General features: G+C 42.6%; 2 protein-coding genes and 2 non-coding genes across 12 annotated transcripts in view; 1 reads left to right on the top strand and 3 right to left on the bottom strand.

The window, feature by feature from the left end:
* Sh3d19 (SH3 domain containing 19) overlaps positions 1-8,239 on the top strand; it is a 146,905-nt gene extending 138,666 nt beyond the window's left edge. For 6 of the 9 annotated variants that reach the window (XM_057757068.1, XM_057757067.1, XM_057757075.1 and 3 more), the window contains 5 exons: positions 775-977; positions 1,381-1,433; positions 2,590-2,794; positions 3,186-3,283; positions 6,363-8,239. In XM_057757068.1, coding sequence (XP_057613051.1) covers positions 775-977; positions 1,381-1,433; positions 2,590-2,794; positions 3,186-3,283; positions 6,363-6,479 — 676 coding nt within the window. In that variant the 3' untranslated portion in view covers positions 6,480-8,239. The remainder of the gene's footprint in view (positions 1-774; positions 978-1,380; positions 1,434-2,589; positions 2,795-3,185; positions 3,284-6,362) is intronic. The other 3 variants (XM_057757071.1, XM_057757070.1, XM_057757076.1) reach the window with 1 other exon arrangement.
* A 5,195-nt stretch (positions 8,240-13,434) lies between these two features.
* Positions 13,435-18,263, bottom strand: Rps3a (ribosomal protein S3A). Its single transcript, XM_057757306.1, has 6 exons — positions 18,155-18,263; positions 17,419-17,522; positions 16,975-17,162; positions 14,850-15,058; positions 14,313-14,422; positions 13,435-13,604 (listed from the first exon to the last, which is right to left on the bottom strand). Exons 1-6 carry the CDS (start codon positions 18,214-18,216, stop codon positions 13,483-13,485), a joined length of 795 nt encoding a protein of 264 aa, XP_057613289.1. The 5' UTR covers positions 18,217-18,263; the 3' UTR covers positions 13,435-13,482.
* Positions 14,645-14,714, bottom strand: LOC130866142 (small nucleolar RNA SNORD73). The gene has a single exon (XR_009056317.1). It is a non-coding gene; the product is annotated as a small nucleolar RNA SNORD73 (small nucleolar RNA).
* Positions 16,154-16,226, bottom strand: LOC130866141 (small nucleolar RNA SNORD73). The gene has a single exon (XR_009056316.1). It is a non-coding gene; the product is annotated as a small nucleolar RNA SNORD73 (small nucleolar RNA).
* Positions 18,264-18,616: the final 353 nt, after the last annotated feature.

The raw sequence follows: 18,616 nt of genomic DNA, 5'->3' as shown, positions 1-18,616 counted from the left end.
TTCCAATCCCAGCATGTTTGTGATTGAAAGGGTTCAGACCGAGCCATGGATTGCTTTAGCACAAAGACACAAACACTTGGAGTCTAGGGAGATTCTGTAATTAAATAAAAAATGACAAAAAGGCGGATGTGCGGTCTCGACTACCAAGCCGCTACTGATCCGAAGAGCGTCACTATCTAGAAATAACCCTTGTCATTAAAGATGTAACTTACTCTTTTTCATAGAAGTTTTTTCATAGAACAAATATACCTTGTTCTGTAGTAAACAGGCTATTTACTGGAAGACTGGATGTGAGTTGAAAAGCTGTTTTAACGTTACTGCTAGAGAACACTTTATTCTGGTTTTGTTGTTTGGTTTGGTTTTATTTTGTTTTTCAAAACAGGATTTCTCTATGTAGCCTTGGCTGTCCTGGAGTTCCCTCTGTAGACCAGGTTCATCTCAAACTCACAGAGATCCACCTGTCTCTGCCTCCTGAATGCTGGGATTAAAGACACGTGCCCCTACTGCCTGATCACTTTATTCTGTTTTAGGAAATGTTGCTCAGCCAGCGATTAAAGGTGGTGGCACACACCTTAATCCCAGCACTCAGAATGCAGAGACAAGCGGCTGTGAGTTTGAGGACAGCCAGCGCTACACAGAGAAACCCTATCTCAGAAAACAAAAGCAAATGAACAAAAGTGTTAGTTAATGATAGACTTGAAGGGAAAGCCGGTGAAGGGTTTTATTTTTTATAAATGCTCTTAAGTTTAACCCATAACCATGTTCTTTGTTCAGAGGCCCACGATGTGTTGCTCGGTTTGAATATATTGGAGACCAGAAGGATGAGTTAAGTTTCTCCGAGGGAGAAGTAATTATTCTGAAAGAGTATGTGAATGAGGAATGGGCTAGAGGAGAGATTCGAGACCGGACTGGGATCTTCCCCCTTAACTTTGTGGAGCTTGTCGAGGATCTTCCCCCACCTGGTGCAAATATTCTAAGTGAGTGTGGAGAGCATGGGTGCTTACTGTGTTGTTGCCTAATTCAAATGAACCGGTAATTAATAACACTTAAGATGCTTAATAATCCATATTGCCGTATTCATAAGGTAGGAGGGACACTTACTTTGAATGGTAATTTATGTCAGAAACTGGTTGTATTTATTGTTTTAGGTAATTATCAGTGGCTGCATATGAGAAATGACAAAGACCTTTAGACAAGTGATACAGTTAATTGTGAGTCCTGGTCTACAGTTAAATAAACAGTGCCAGGAAGTTAATACCAAGAGACTGGTCTGGAATTCCAGACTCCACAGTTTCACCCACCCAACAATCTTCCTCTAATACTGTCTAATAAATACTAAATAATAAATATTTTTCATCTGACTTTTTTTTTTTAATGTAGACACAAAGGTGCCACCAAAGACCAAAAACGAAGACCCTGGCTCAAATTCTCAGGTAGGCTGCTTGAATGGATAACTGTAGAGACAGCCACATTTAAACCCTGGGAATTATAATTATTGAGAGAAAAGAGTATGAAACCACTTTTCTTGCTGTATAGCAAATGTTTCCAGTAGATTGGATGGTTGGTGTAATCCACGGGAAGACATGCAGGCCCTGGGACAAAGCGAAGAAACAGGCACCAGGCCTTGTGGTCTCCCCATTTCTATCTTCATGTCACATGAGTTCCGTTCCATATTTTCTTTCATGTCGAGGGGTTAAGTTAGGGTCTGGGAGCCAAGTGTGCATGCCCATGCCTGGCGCCCTCTCCTTTCTCTCTAAAGCTGTTCTCTTCTCTTGATCTTCATTCCAGTTTCCTCTCTCTCTCTCTCTCTCTCTCTCTCTCTCTCTCTCTCTCTCTCTCTGTGTGTGTGTGTATGTGTGTGTGTGTGAGTGTGTGTGTGTGTGTGTGTGTGTGCGCACCATATGTGTGCCGGAACCTGTAGAGGCAAAAAGAGGATGTCTTATGCCCTGGAACTTGAGTTACAGGTAGTTTTAAACTATCCTGTGAGTGCTGGGAACCGAACCCAAGTCCTCTGCAAGATCAGTAAGTGCTTTTAGCTACTGAGCCACCTCTCCGCTCCCACAGAAAACATTCTTAAAGGAGAATTAGAAGTAGCCTATCCCATTAGAATAGGTCACAAGACAGAAATTCCTCCTTAGATATTACATGTTCCTTAAGAATAGCAAACTCGTAATTCTGCTACACTTGTCACTTAAAATTATGCTTTAAGGAAAAAAGTTATTGGAAATTTAATTTATTTTGAAAACTTAACAGTAACATAAAGTATTAGGTAATCTGAAGAAAACTTCAGGTTTTGAACTCTTATATGCCCCTTTGCTTTTTTTTTATATTTATCTATCCATTAACTTATGTGTATATGTCTATACATGTATGTGAATGCCCTCAGAGACCAGCAAGGGCATTAGAGACCCCTTGTGTTAGAGTTACAGATGATAGTGAGCTGCCTGACATGGATCCCGGGGAACCGAACTCGGGAAGAGAAGAGTGTGCTCTTAACCACTGAGCCATCCCACCAGCCCCCATGACCCCTTAGCTTTCATTTCTCATCGTCCTTGAAGCCCGGGGATAAACCCTCACGTTCCTTACCAGATTCCCACTCTGAGACAGGATGGCAGCCCTGCTGGAGAATGGTGCAAAGCCCTTCACAGTTTCACGGCCGAGACCAGCGAGGACCTCTCTTTCAAACGCGGAGACCGGATCCTGATCCTTGAGCGGCTAGACACAGACTGGTACCGCGGCCGACTGCATGACAGGGAAGGCATCTTCCCAGCTGTGTTCGTGCAGCCCTGCCCAGGTATGACAGCCACCAGGCGTGACTTACTCTTAAGAAAGGGCCCAAGGCTTTTAAACAGTGTGTATTCCTTTACCTCTGTCCTTGCTTGACTTAAGTTTCTTGTCTACATCTAGAGAGATGATTAATAAAGTCACTCCTACACTGTTCGCTCTTCCAGCTATGTGGAGGGGAAAAGATAAAGGTATCACTAAATAACGGCAAACTTTGACTCATAAATAGACTTTGTACAGTTTCTTTTCCTGCTAAGTGAACATCCTTTATTTTTTTTTGCAAGTTAAATAAATTCAAAACTAATTGAAAATATTCAAAGAGCGACAACACAGGTTCTTAAGGATGTTTGTGTTTTGTGTAATTGTCTTCCTGCATATTTGAGATTCTTGTGTCTTCGCAGCTGAGGCAAAAAGCGTGGCTACCACAATATTGAAGGGGAGGAAGGTCAAAGCCCTATATGATTTCCTTGGGGAAAACGACGATGAACTCTCTTTCAAGGTCAGACTACATACCTTTTAATATCTCTCTAACAGTACGTATTTTGCAATGTACATATGAATGAAATATTGATCATTACCTAAGAATAAGGAGCTCTCAGATCCTAATTGTTTTTTTTAAAAGATTTATTTATTATGTATACAGTGTTCTGCCTGCAGGCCAGAAGAGGGCACCAGGTATCATTACAGATGATTGTGAACCACCCTGTGGTTGCTGAGAATTGAACTCAGCACCTCTGGAAGAGCAGCCAGTGCTCTTAACCTCTGAGCCATCTCTCCAACCCCTCAGATCCTAATTATAAGGGAAGAGAGTGGATAGAACTGGGCGTGGTAACACAGTCCTATAATTCCAGCTCTCAGGAGGCAGAGGCAGGAGGATCATCTATTTGAAGCCAGTTTGAACCTCTAGTGAGGCCTTGTCCAAAATGGGGGAGGGGCAGCTGGGGAGGAAGAACATGTGAATAAGACTTTGATAGTTCACATCGTCAACTGTAAGGACTGAGGGAAAACCTTAGCTTAGTAATCACAGCCTTCAAATAGTCCCTGTATCCTCCGTCTTTGAAGGCATTCCATCACCAGAAAAGAATGAAAGGCTCCAGGAGCAGCAGGATAAATGAGACCTGGAACAGGGGACTGCCCAAATGAGGTTTTGCTCGTCTCTAGGGAGTGAACAAAAGAGGCTACCCAGCCTAGCAGGGCTGCGGGCAAAGTGTCGGGGGAAGTTGCCAACCCCTGCTTTGTGACAGTTTCCTTTATTCTAAGACTGCTCTGCCTTTTATATTAAAATATCATTTCTACTATAGAATATTGTTAATAAATGACAGGCATCACAAACTGAGTTGGTAACTCTAATCTTTTTCTAACGCCTTGATCCACAAACTCCCTAAGTTTGGAAACTGCTGCCTTGCTCTTTCTCAGTCTTGCAAATCGGCAGCTCAAGGTTTACTCCTTGTCTTCAGATAAAATGTTGTTTGAGGTGAAGACTCAGGGTGTTGTTTTGCTTTCATTTGTGCCGATTCACAGAATTCATAGCAAACTTCACAAGAAACAGGGTGCCTTCACGAACAAGTGGCTCATAAGTCAAATAGCTGTGGAGTTTTTGTCTTCACTGCTTTCCGTGGTATTGGTCATTAATATTTTATTAAATACTACTTAAATATAAATGTCTACAGCATGATAGTAAATAGATATCTTATATAGTCCTAGCATTCAGGACTGACAATGGTTAGAAAAGTAGCTTCAACTATTTATTTTATATATATATATATATATTTTTTTTTTTTTTTTTTTTTTTTGGTTTTTCGAGACAGGGTTTCTCTGTGGCTTTGGAGCCTGTCCTGGAACTAGCTCTGTAGACCAGGCTGGTCTCGAACTCACAGAGATCCGCCTGCCTCTGCCTCCTGAGTGCTGGGATTAAAGGCGTGCGCCACCACCGCCCGGCTTTATTATATTATAACTTAGGGCAGAAGTGAGTTATTTGTAATAAATTTTGAATAGCCAAAATTTTACATATTTAAGCAAAGTAGGATAGATGACATCTGATAGTCACCGTGTTTTTAGTAAATTCTCCATACAGGAAAGACTTTAATCAGATAGTTTTTGCAGACAGCTATGTAGTAGTGCTACAAAGAATTCCATTTATCCTGGTAAAGATATTTTTTGAAGTAGCCAAGGTCATCTTAGACCTTTGCAGAATTTTAAAGTCAGGCTCTAAGGAATTATTAGACACCATAAGGAACATCTGGTAAGGGAATTATAATTTGCATATGTGTAACTACCACTGTGACTAACATAGATGAGGATAATATAATGTTCTTTGTCAAGGCAAAGCACTTAAGATGGGACTGCCTGAAAACTGATGTTGAGGCTAGTGAGGGATAGAATGAGCCACGTGTTAGAGCAATAATTAAGAGTATAATAGGCTCAGGCTGTTCACAAAGCAGTTTTACAGTAACTTTGCAGCTGGGCAGTGGTGGCGCACGCCTTTAATCCCAGCACTCGGGAGGCAGAGGCAAGCGGATCTCTGTGAGTTCGAGACCAGCCTGGTCTACAAGAGCTAGTTCCAGGACAGGCTCCAAAGCCACAGAGAAACCCTGTCTCGAAAAAAAACAAACAAAAAATAATAATAATAATAAAATTTAAAAAAAAAAAACGACTAGTAACTTTGCACTGTGAACTTGGTGGCCTCATAGCCTCTTGGTTAGGAATATGGGCCCTAGAATACCCTGAGGTTTGACTTCTGGCTGTGCGTTAATTATGTGTACAATCCTGTAAGTTGCATGACATCTGAACTTCAGGTTCTTCCTCTATAAAACAAGAAAATATAGAACTGGGGAGGTGACCAGTGAGGAAGACACTGGCATCAGCCTCTGGCTTCCATGTGTATACACACACACATGCATGCCCACCACACACACACAAAATTTAAAAAAAAATCTCTGAACTGAGGGTACTAATAGTACTCATCTCTAGAAATACAGTCATTTAAATAAGTTCAGTTTTTGTAAGGAAAAGGCTAGGACAAAGCACATAGGGAGCACATGGCTCACTCTTCTATCTGTAATCTTTACGGAGGCATGACGGTCACTGTGTCCCTCTTGGAAGGCCCTCATGAGAAGCAAAGCCGTGCTCTGTGTCTCTCCATGGCCTTGTCTTCTCACTCTAGAGTGAGTCCATTATTGCTATACTATACCTACATTACCGAGAGAAGTGTCTGCTACATAGTAGGTATTCTGTAAATACTTGTTAAATGGAAATATGTACGTTTGTGTGTATATAGCTGATACTGTTATTGATTAAAGAGTAATTCAGATTAGAAATTGTGAAGATAAGCAGGAAATAGTGTACGGTAAGACTGACAGCGGCGGGGGGTTGAGTCTACCTTGAGAAAAAGAGGCCTGCGAGCAAATGTCATCATTAGGTATACATCATCTGTGTGACTTCTCATTTAATCCTCTCTGCAAATCAAGATAAATGAGTTACATAAAGAGAAGATTATTCACGCCGCTCCAGGTAGGCTACGCTCTGTGCTTGCACCCTGCAGAAACCAATAATTATTTCTAACTCCTGTCTTCTTCCAGGCTGGAGATGTAATAACAGAGCTGGAGCCCGTAGATGATGACTGGATGTGTGGAGAGCTAATGGGAAGGTCTGGAATATTTCCCAAAAACTACGTTCAGTTTCTGCAAGTCAGCTGAAGGTGAAGCTTGGCTGTTCCTCGGCACGAGAACTCACTTGAACATTCACTTTGACTATCAGATATTTTGCACTATTTTTTTAACAGAAAGAGAAATATCTAAGGTGTATGTGGTACACTAGGATTTCTGAGAGCAGAAAACTTGTAGGTTTTATAGTTTAGCTTTATCCTTGGTGGTAAGGTGTACGTAAACCGAGAGTGGGAACACCAGCAAGGAAACGCTAGTGGGGATGGCAGGCAGAACACGTCCCCTGGGAAATTATCTGGAGATGGCAGTGTGGGGCGGCTAACGAGCAAGAGCTGCACTCGTACACCTGTCCCCATCGACACATGTGAATTAACCATGCTTCTTCATTTTCTACTTTAGTTTAAAAAGAGAACGTTTGACATTCTACATGCTGTAACTATCAGGATATGGATGGTAATCTGAATTTCATTTTTGATACTGAAATTAATTCTAACAGTTTGAGCACACTAGTCTTAGTCCCAGGGCAAATTCTTGCTTCAGGACAGATAGTTTGGTAACTACTGGGACATTTACAAGCAGGTGGGGAAATAAGCTCATGTTCCCCGAAATGCTCCTTGTGTTTCCCAGCATTTCCCATTTGTCCAGGGACTTGAAGGGTCAAAAGAACCAAAACCATCCCTGAGATGCCTTGCTAATACAACTAACCCTTGCACAGACATGCCACACTTATCTCTTTGTCCGTGTATACTTTATGTTAACAGGGTTATTATAAAGCACACTTTCTGAATCTGCAATCATTCCTTTGACAATTACTGGTACCCAAAGGAAACTCATTTTCTTTGCATTACCCCAGTAATACATAAAAGCTTTGTCTTGTTATAGTAGTACATTATGAATCATGAACAATATCTTCAAATACAGAGCAAATGGTAAGATGAAAAACAGTACCAAGGCCTCGTAGCTCATTTCTTCTCAATGTAATCAGAAGGAAAAATGATTCAAGACGACTGAAGGCTGGTGCAGCCCTCCCCCTCCACCGCACCCCCAGCTCATCTCTGCAGTTATTGGAGTAAACACAAGACCACTTTCCCGCTGACTAGGGTAACATGTTCTGAGCTTGAAAACTGGTTTTTGCATGACTGAATCAATTACAGTTTACAAACTACAGCCAAATGGATTGAAGACAATCTTCCTGACGGATCGGTGGGTTAATATTTCACTGGAAATGTACACTTCCCAGTGAGGTTCGTGGCTTTCTTCTCTTTTTTGAGAAGACTTCCACATGCTGGACCACTTCATCATGTGTTGCTTTCCCCATTATCTAAAAAGCTGGGCAACCAGTGATTCCCTGAATACGTGACTTCTATAAGGAAGTAATATTTACTTTATCTTTGCCTATATTTCCTATCCCTAGCATATGGTTGCATTTGATTTTGGAATTAAGGACCTGGAGTTTTTACTACATTTGGGGTGAAAAATGTATAAGGAAAACTCTTGTCAGTTTTCACTCAGATTAATTTCATGAGACTGGGATGACTTAAAAGTGTTATCCAAACTAAATTCTCATTTGTAGCCAACTATACAAGAGCAAGAAGGGGTCAAGGGTGTAGAGGGGGGCATGAAGTGTCTTTGCCTGTGGGGTTTCAGCATCTAATAGTAAAGATTCTGAAAAACCTATCTTTATTGAGGAAAAAAAATCCCTCTTGAATATTGGCCTTCTGTAAGCAGAGTGATAGGTGCAATAGTTGTGTATCTACTTGACACTATAATAAACTGAACTTTTCAATTCCTTATCTCAGGCTATACTGCATTTTTCAGAATGTAGATGGTGTCTTCCTTAGCCTTGTACCTCCAGTCCTCTGCCCAGGTGGGTGGGGCAATGTTTTGCTAGGTGGGTTGTTGGACAGACAGATGGATGACTTTCATAGGTGGGAACAGCACTCTTAGCCTACTCAGTATCTTCTCCTTTGTTGACAGAAATATATACTGAAACAAATTCAGTTACTTTGTCATTTCACTCTACCTTGTTCTGTGTTGCTTGCTATTTATTTCTCTCTCAACCAATAGAAAGCAAGATGTAGCTGTGGGGTTTCTATGGGTACTTTCTTATTATATATATATTGAAGTCAAGACTAATATCAACCAAAAAAAAAAAATTAAGCCAGACGGTGGTGGCAAATGCCTTTAATCCCAACACTCAGGCGGCAGAGGAAGGCGGATCTTTATGCGTTCAAAGCCAGCCTGGTCTACAGAGCTAGTTCCAGTCTAGGCTCCAAAGCTACAGAGAAACTCTCTCCTGAAAAACAAAAACAAAAAAAGAGACAAATATCAACAATGTTTCAAAAAAAGTAATTGTATGCAGAGAAAATTTTATAAGAAAGAAATGAGAATGGATTGTTGAATTTGTTTCCAACACTTAGGTGAAAGCTTGATATTGTTCGTCTGTCCATCAGCTTTTCAGGGTGATAAAATACCTGATCGTAACTTAAAGGAGGAAATACCTGTTTGGCCTGGTTTCAGAGTTTTTGGTCCAAGACCATCTGGCTCCATCACCTTGAACTTGAGGCATGCCAGAATATCATGGCGGGGAGCTTTTCACCATACAGAATCCACGAAAGAGAGGCGGGAAAGAGAGGGGAAAGTAGGGAGCAGGAAGAGAGAAAAGAAAGGGCCAGGCCAAGACATGTTCTTCAAAGAAACGTCCCCTGTAGCCTTCCTCCACTGCCTACTGTCCTGCACAGCTGTGAACTCATCAATGGAGTTCATCCATCAAGGGTTAGTTCATTCGTCAGGACCTGATCTAGATAGAGTAGCAGTGCCTCTAGATAGAAGCAAACCTTCAACACATGAGCCTTCTGGGGACACCTTCATGCCGACCACACATACAAACACACAAGCCTTCTGGGGACACCTTCATGCCCACCACACATACAAACACACGAGCCTTCTGGGGATACCTTCATGCCCACTACACATACAAACCTCCTGCAATACTCATTTTTTTTAATTAGGTTAAAATTGAAGAGGCCATTTTAATATATTATCCTTTTGTTTTATTCTTAGCAGTATGCGGGATTGAACCCAGTCCTTGTGATACTAGCCAAGCACTCCACTACTTAGCTACATCTCTCGACCCAAGGTATTATCCTTTGAACCCTAAAAGATGAGGTGTTTCCTTAGATGCCCTTGTACACCTTGCTGTAGTAAGAGTGGAACTTCCTTCATTGCTCTTGAAAATCAGTCTGTAACATTCAGAGGAGAGAATATTATTAGTGTATTTATCAAAGTGTATCATGAGTACTGACATTAAAAAAATACTTATAGGATTATAAGGCAGTGTCCCTAAAAATCACTGTTTGTTTTCTATTTCTTCAATTTAAGTACATAAGCCTGACAAAGCAGCACTGAATATATGGAGCAATTACAAGGGATTATTTTCACTTTGGTGTGAACATTAACGGTTTCTTTTCATTAATGTCAGATGCACATAGGCCACAAGATTCGTGATTCAATGCCATTTTGAATGTCATCGAATGAACTCATAAGCTGATTTTCAGAACGAATGGGAAATCATTTTCTACCTTTTTACTTCACTGCGTGGAAGGCACAACATCCAGAGCTTCACTCAGAACACTGCCGCCATCTAGGGGCCTCTCCTTTCATTACAAGTCTTTTTCTTCCACAGAGCTCAATAAGGAGATTAAAGGGCTGGTGGAGCCCTAAGTACAGCTCAGCTCCACTGAGGACCAATCTAGGCTTTTTCACTGATTGTGCTGAAATGATGTGTTTCTCTTTAGCTGTAAAAGTCGTCTATGTGGCTGGAGAGATGGCTTAGCAGCTAAGAGCACATCCTGCTCTTCCAGACGTCTCAGCACCCATGACAGGCAGCTCACAACTGCCTGCAGCTTCAGCTAGAGGACCTGAAACCCTCTTCTGGACTTTAGGGACATCTGCATACAGGTGGCTTTCACTCACACAGACACAAAGATACGAATAGAAATAACTCTTTGAAGTGTTTTGATATTTTTTTTAGCCTGTAAAAGTTACAAACGCTCATACAACTCATAAAAGAAAAAAAAAAAAGTCCCACGGGTATTCCTGTAATCCCAGTACTGTGGAGACTGATGCAGGAGGGAACAAGAAGAGGCAGGGAAGGACCGCTTACACAGAACAAATTAAAACTCCAAAATTTAAGATTTATTTTATGTGAATGAATGTTTTACCTGTGTGTGTATATATACCATGTGCCCTCTTGGTGCCAAGGAACCAAAAACACCATGACAGAAAGCTGACCAACAGATACGCGCTGAAATATTTACTTTTTAAATATTTATTATGCATACAGTATTCTGTGTGTATGCCTGCAGGGCAGAAGAGGGCACCAGACCCCATTACAGATGGTTGTGAGCCACCATGTGGTTGCTGGGAATTGAACTCAGGACCTTTGGAAGAGCAGGCAATGCTCTTAACCTCTGAGCCATCTCTCCAGCCCCTGAAATTTACTTTTTAAAATATGTATTTTGCTTCTATGTATACACAAGCACACCTGGTCCTCAGGGACATTGGATTTCCTGAACCAGTTACTATGAGCCACTGTGTGGGTGCCAGCAGTGGACCCTGGGTTCTCTGAAGAGCAGCCAGTGCTCTTAACCACTGCGCCATCTCTCCAGCCCCAGATATTTACTGTAGAAGTCAGATTGGCTTCAGAACAAGAATGCCTGTGATTACTTGGTGCTTTGTGTTTTATGCATGAGGGTTTACTGGCAGAAGACATGAGACTACTCCAGCAGAAACCAAGGACTTTACATTCCAAGTATTGCCTGGACTTCATGTTCCTTTATTTCCTGTGCCTCTAAATCCTGAAGGCCATAAAGTAATGGTCATGGTAGAGGACATCTTTTTCACTCTGGCAGCATGTAGAAGCAAGCCTACTTTTCCTGAGGGAGACATTATCTCATCCCTCAGAATTATACAGAGGATATAAATACATGGCATGATCCAAGCCAAGAGCAGCCAGTCAACAGATTATGGCCAACCTTGACTCTCTACACTATTTTGAAGGATACACTTAATCTAACCAAGAGGCTAGAAGCACATCCACACCGACATCTCATTAAGTTTACCATCGGCAAGACTCTTCAAACTAGGGTGTTACTATCTAATGGGTAGAGACCAGTGACCCCGCTAAATATCCTATACTGTACAAGGTAATCAATCCCCTTTCTAGTCAACTATCTGGTCAAAAGTAGAGATATGCATTGGAGCCAAATGAAGACCAAAAGGTATCACTAAAATAATCTTTTTAAAATATTTATTTATTATGTATACAATATTCTGTCTGTATGACTGAAGGCCAGAAGAGGACGCCAGACCTCTTTACAGATGGTTGTGAGCCACCATGTGGTTGCTGGAAATTGAACTCAGGACCTTTGAAGAGCAGGCAATGCTCTTAACCACTGAGCCATCTCTCCAGCCCCCTAAAATAATCATTTTTAAAGAAAATACCTAGTGTTAATGCTCTTGTTATACCCTAGGCATGCTGTTTGGGAAATATTTGGTGTGCAATTTAAGATAGTTATGGTAGTCTTTTCTTACCACTTGTCTTTTCTGTTTTTAGAAAGTCTACCCACATTGCCTCTTAAAAGTTACCAGATGATTCTTCAATTCTCCCTTAAGTAGGAATTCCCGGTTAGAATGACCAGTCTGTCCCTTGGGAGCGGGGATAAGTCCTTAGGACTTACCCCTTTAAAGTCTACAGTTAAAGTTGTTCTTGGTTGTGCACACTGAAGAAACCAATGTGAGGTATGTTTGCTATCTTCATTACAAATTTTTGTCTTTCTAGGACAGACTAAGGTAAGTCATTCAAAGTCCTATAAATACAGGTTCCCATCAACCCCATGGAAGCATGTTATATAACAGACTTCCAGAGTGGCCTGTAGGTAGGCTTAAATAGGCCAAGCCATTTTACATGTTTTGTTCTAATGTATGTGGCACCACACGCATACCTGGTGCCCAGAGAGCACAGAAAAGGGTGTGTTCCCCTTAACTTGCATTTGACAGTTCGGTCACCATGTGGGTCCTCAGCTCTTAATGGCTGAGCCACCTCTTGAGCTCCTGGTCTAACTCCTCTTTGAGCCTTTCCAAATAAGCCCTTCAAAGACTGTTATCCAAGTCCCTACTCCAAGATGTAGCAGACTTACTAAACCAGTAAGCTTGCTTGAGCTACATATACCAAGACCCTTTCTCAACTAACACTTTAGGGCTGGATAAATACTTCTAATAGTATTGTTTGCTACCTACCATGTCCAAGATCCCTGTTCTGTAAACAAAACACCACTTTAAGATGTCAAATATAAAATGCCTAGAAGGTACACTTCCTAATACTTTACCTTGTAAAGGCATAGGCTAAAATTGTGGGACATGCTAAATGAAATCAAGAAAACTGAGTTGTCTTCAGAAAATCTAGGGACTTTAATGAACTTTAACTTTCTGGAATGGCATGGTAGGAAAACCTAAATACAGCATTAAAAAATTGGCCAGACTATGGTGGCACATGCCTTTAATCTCAGCACTCCGAAAGGCAGATCTCTGAGTTCCGGGCCAAGGCCAGACAGGACTACACAGAGAGCACTAACCTAGCAAGCTTAAGACCTGCGATCTGATCTGGATGCTGCCCAGGCGTCAAAACTCTACAAAGTAATTTCCTGTATTCAGCCTGGTGGCTCGCCAACTGCAGTCTCCACACCATCAGCACTGCATGAGAACTTTACTAGAAATAAAAACTGACCAAAAATTTGAGGACAGGACCCAACAAGCAGGCCAACTGGCTGAAGAACTAAGGCAGCCTCTATCTTGTCCTGACATGTCCTCCATCAAGTCTTGATCCAGCAGATGCTAAGGAGTAAGAGTGCCATGCTACAAAAGCCTAGCTATACAAGTCTTTAAATTCTCCAACCTGTCATATTTTAAAACAGTGTTCAGAAGCAAACCATCATCACAAATAAGACTTTATTTGTCACTATTAAAAATCTGTATTTCACACAGATTCTTGGACTGGTGGTTCATATCCATCAGCTCGTTCAACCTTAGCACCTGTCTCATCACCAGTAGTTTTTCCAGAACTACCACCTTCACCATGGAGCTCCATGAGTTTTCCCACTAAAAGAAAAAAAAAACCTTGTTATAAATAAGTATAATAACTTCATACTACATAGACACAAGAAAACAGAAAAAAAATCTTGCCCTTAAAAATTTACATGTTGAGCCGGACAGTTGGTGGCGCAAGCATTTGATCCCAGCTCTAGGGAGGCAGAGGCAGGCAGATCTGATAATTTGAGGCCAGCCTGGTCTACAAAAGTTAGTTCCAGGACAGGCTCCATAGCTGCAGAAAAGCCTTTTCTCAAAATTTAAAAAAAAAAAAATATTTTACACAACGCCACCTGTGGTCTTGCACGCCTTTAATCCCAGCACTCAGGACACAAAGGCAGGCAGATGGATCTCTGAGTTCCAGGACAGATAGGGCTACACAGTGAAACCCTATCTCAAAAATAAATACAATTTAAAAATGAGTAATATTGACATGTAAAGAGCTGGGTGGTTCGGTGGTTAAAAGCACTTGTTCTTACAGAGGAACTGGGTTCATTCAGTTCCCAGCACCCACAGGTAGCTTGCAACCATCTGTTAACTTCAGTCCCAGGTAAACTGAAGCCCTCTTCAGAACAAAGTCACCAAGTACATACAGGGTGATGCCTAAACTATACATACATGCAGTCAAATTACAATCAATTTATAAAATATCAGTCATTAAAAAAGTCATGTATTTGGTCCCACAAATTTTCTTCTCATGAACCCTGATTTCTCACTTACATTCAAACTTGGGTTTCTTCAGCATTTTTACTTTCCTAACGAAGACATCATGAAGAGGATAAATGGACTGGCAAGCCTTTTCTATGTCTTTCCCAATGCTGTCTGGAATCCTGCAAGACCAGCAAACTTTAAATTAAAAAACAAGCAAACAAAAAACCCACCGAAGTCTGTTTTCCGCATAACCACTTTACACTGAAAAAAAGAACCTTAGACAGTATCTAATGTGTAACCACAGGCACCCTAATTAAAGATGGTTATACTATCTAGCAACAAAACTAGCTCCCAAGTCTTCCTTTTGCACAATATCCTTAGCCATTTGTATTCTGCATGGGAACATCAGGAAAATGTTAACAGTTATCAGTGTACATCAACTGGGACCGAAACATCTTCTCATCATGTATTCCCGTACAGTATCATGGAAAGCTCTATCACTCCTTGTTACTAAGTTACTGTCTAAGTTTCACTATCCACTGCGGGAACCTCAACTAGAAAAATATCTCCAGGATAATCAACAGGAGGAAACAAAAACCCACTTACAGTTTATTAACCACTTCCTTCAAGTCATTTGTCTGCACCTCTCGGGTCATGATCTCCATCATCTTCTTCCGGATCTGGCGGACCTGCTGGTGCTGTGCATATGAGGTCTTGCGGATCTGATTGTTGCGTTTTTTAGTGAAACCAACACAGAAGAGTCGGAGCAAATAACCATCGGTTGTCTTGACGTCAACGTGAGCTTCAATCATGGTCTGGGGAGAAAAGGATTCTTCTGAGACGGGGTCTCACTAGCTTTGGCTAGGCTCCCCGCCCGTGCGCACCACCTCCACCAGCCTGTACAGCAGTTGTTTTAGGGCCTCAACCAATTCTTCACGTACTAACATAAAAAACCTTGGGATGTTAAACCTTTATGTGATATAAAATACATAAATATTGAATTCACAACTTCCTTACTCTCTTAAATCATCACTGTCAACAACTGGACACATCCTTTACTTCTGCATCTATCAACACCCCCGCCCAAACAGAAGAGCTTTGGAAGTTAATTCTAAGACAGCATACACAAGATGAGATCATAAATTTGCTTTCATCTTTAAGAAGGAAAAAAGTAGGTTGTGTGTGCTTTAATCCTAGCACTTCAAGCAGGAGGCAAAAGAGGTTGGATCTCTAATAAGAGTTTGAATCCATTGCAGTCTACAAAGCTAAGTTCCATGCCAGTCAAGAATACATAGTAAGCCGGGCGGTGGTGGCGCACACCTTTAATCCCAGCACTCGGGAGGCAGAGGCAGGCGGATCTCTGTGAGGAGAAGTCCCTCTGTCAATAAAAAAAAAAAAAACACACCAATGACAAAATAGGCCAGATACAATGACACACATCTGCAATCCACAACTTCAAGGCCAGCTAGGTCTACACAGCAGGCAGCATACCAGAACAGGTTAGGGATCCTTTCTCCAAAGGGAAAAAAAGGAAAAGTTCTGCTGTAACAGCATTTTTAATCCCTTTTATTTCAAACTAAAGGATTTAATTTACCTAACCCGACAGCTAAATGGACCCTATTTCCATCTTTTTGTTTGTTTGGTTTTGGTTTTTTGAGACGGTGTTTCTCTGTAGCTTTGAAGCCTGTCCTGTTTTAAAACCTACCCACTATCTGCCATGTGTGGTGGCTCACGCCTTCAACTCCAGCACTCCAGAGGCAGAAGCAGGTAGATCTCTGAATCTGAGGGCAGACTAGGCAGCATAGTTAGCCCGTCTAAAAAAATAAAACAAAAAAACTTCCACCACAAAAAGAATGTATCAATATCTATTAAACAACCTTTTATTTCCAGAATTGCATAATCTGTATGGGAATGTCAGAAATACATGTAACGGTTAAATCAGTATAATTCATTTGGGACCGAAACATTTTGTCATCATTCATTCCCATACACACATGCCAATACTGTATATATCTTAGTATTTCCTGAAATGATACGGGTTACTGATTTCCGCAAGCACCTACACCAGCTATTTCATCTTCACAACTCAATGAGCTGATGTTACAAATAAAGAAACCAAGCTGCTAAGTAAGCTTGTTACTTTCCAAGGACAAAATAAATGCAGACTACATGACTTCAGCCCCACACAAGTTCTGCCACAGACCATGGAATTGGTCACCTTTCCACTACAAACTCCAAAAATGGGCAGCCCTAAAAGAGTCTCTAAACTACTTCTGCCTATGTGCCCTTTAACCAGTAAGTACTTGGCCAGGGGCTGTAGCTCAATATAAAGAGTAACTGCCTATGTGGAAAGTAGCGGGTGCTTCCTCTAACACCCAAGAATAAAAAGCAGCTTGATCACAATTTTAAATTTTTCATCATTCATGGGGGGAGTTCAGAAGGTAGAATTCAGGTAAGTGGGTAAAAGACAACATTTGATCAGGCTCTCCTTGCAGTTTTATCTCTAGTAGCTAGCTCAACAATATATAAATAACAGTGGGGAAAAATTGTTCATTCTTTACGTGAAAAAAAAATATGCCATGGCTGACATACGAACTCAGGAGGACCCAACTTCAGGCTGGTGCTTCATACCAAGAAAGCAATCAAAGGTCTAATCTTCATGACACCCCTGCCCCTGCACACCATAGCACTACCTACATGCTCAAATGCAGCTGGGGCGGGGGGTTCTCACCTGCCACTTTTTGACCATGGAACACATTTTGTCCCGGGTAAGATCCATGCCGTGGAAGTTAGTCAGACAGTTTTTGCCCTGAACATCCTCAGTGATTAGCTTGAATTTTCTAAATGCGACTTCATCGTTTTGGAGATCAGCAAGGCTCACTTCAAACACACGACCCTTGAGGCCATCGGATGCAATTTCTACAAAATAACACAAGATCCTGTTAACGTGTTACAAAATCCACCTAGGCACAGATGACTTACTGGCAATACATTTTCTTGGTTAATTCTGAAAGACCCTTCTTCCTGCTGCATATGTATGAAAAACAAGCACCCCAAACGCCAGGCCAGAAACCCCTGGGCTGATTTATCCATCAAGTCCCCCATCACAAACAAGACTCAGATCAGACGTCTGTTAAAATACCCACAGCAAAAAAAAAAAAAGCACAGTACTCACTGGTTCCTTGAGTCCTCGTGACTAGTGTCTTTCCAATGTTTCTAATATTGAACATGGCCGGGGCTTTCACATCATACCAATCTTTCTTCGAAAATGGATCAACCCTGGGTTTGAGGAAAACAGGCTGAGCTTCTTGCTAAATATTTAAGATTACTACTGCCAACTTTTAAACCTTCCTTCTCCTTAATACTTCCGCTGACATAATGTCTCAAAACTTTAAACTGGCTTGTATCTAATACCGTGGGGTGAGCGTCTGTCAACCGGGACGAACCGGGAAGTTGATCCCCGTGCCTTCTCCACTGCTCCCACACACACGCAGCCCGACACGCATCCCGCAACCCGAAGGTCTGGGACAAGAACTAGTTCTTAACAGGACGAAGCGGTCTGCAAGTGTCAGGAGCTCCCGGGGTCCACAAGGTCCCAGCACAGGAGTGACGTGGGGTCCCGAGCGGACAACCACAGTGACCACCGAACTTCGAGATGCGGGAGAGGGACAAAAAGTGGCGCGGCCGTCACGCAACCCCAAAGCCGCCATTCGCGACGGAAGCCCGGCTCGCACGCGGCTCGCACGCGGCGCCCGGCACCCGGCCGGGTCGGGAAGAGGCGGCCGCCCGGAGCGCACCGGCCGGCGAATCCGCCCCGCATCCTCACCATCCGCCCCACGCTGCAGCCTAGAAGCTGCCCGCCGACTCCCGCGGGTCCCGCGCACCGGGCGTCCGCAGAATCCGCCACTTACACTTTCTTCTTGGCTCCCTTCTTGCCGCCTTTCGTCAGCCGCTTGTTCTTGCCGACCGCCATGGTGCTGCTCAGGGAGCCAAAAGGGCGGAAGTAGAACTCGCGCGAGAACTTACGCGAGCGGGGCGGGGGAAGCGCCGGCTACGTGACCCTGGCTCTGTCGCCCTTCCGGCTTTCCCCAATCTCGCGACACTGTCCGGCGGCTCGCGACCGCCGTGCTGCGACAGCGCCCTCGTGTGTCGGGAGGCCGCGCGGCGGGCGACCGGCTGGCTGAGAGGCTGCACCGTGGACCGGCGCGCGCACGCCCCCAGTGGCGCCCACGTCAGGTTTCCTGTGGTTTCCGTCGCCCTGAGGGTGCCCAGTGAGCCGTCTCGTGTTCTAACCTGAGAGTGTGTTTCTTCCCCGGAGCACAGGCTTTGAATCGCAGACAACACATCCACGTTCAGGTGGTGGTTTGAACAGT

Source organism: Chionomys nivalis, chromosome 24 (genome assembly GCF_950005125.1).
Source record: "Chionomys nivalis chromosome 24, mChiNiv1.1, whole genome shotgun sequence".
NCBI lineage: Eukaryota > Metazoa > Chordata > Mammalia > Rodentia > Cricetidae > Chionomys > Chionomys nivalis.
This window is presented reverse-complemented; position numbering and strand designations above follow the sequence as displayed.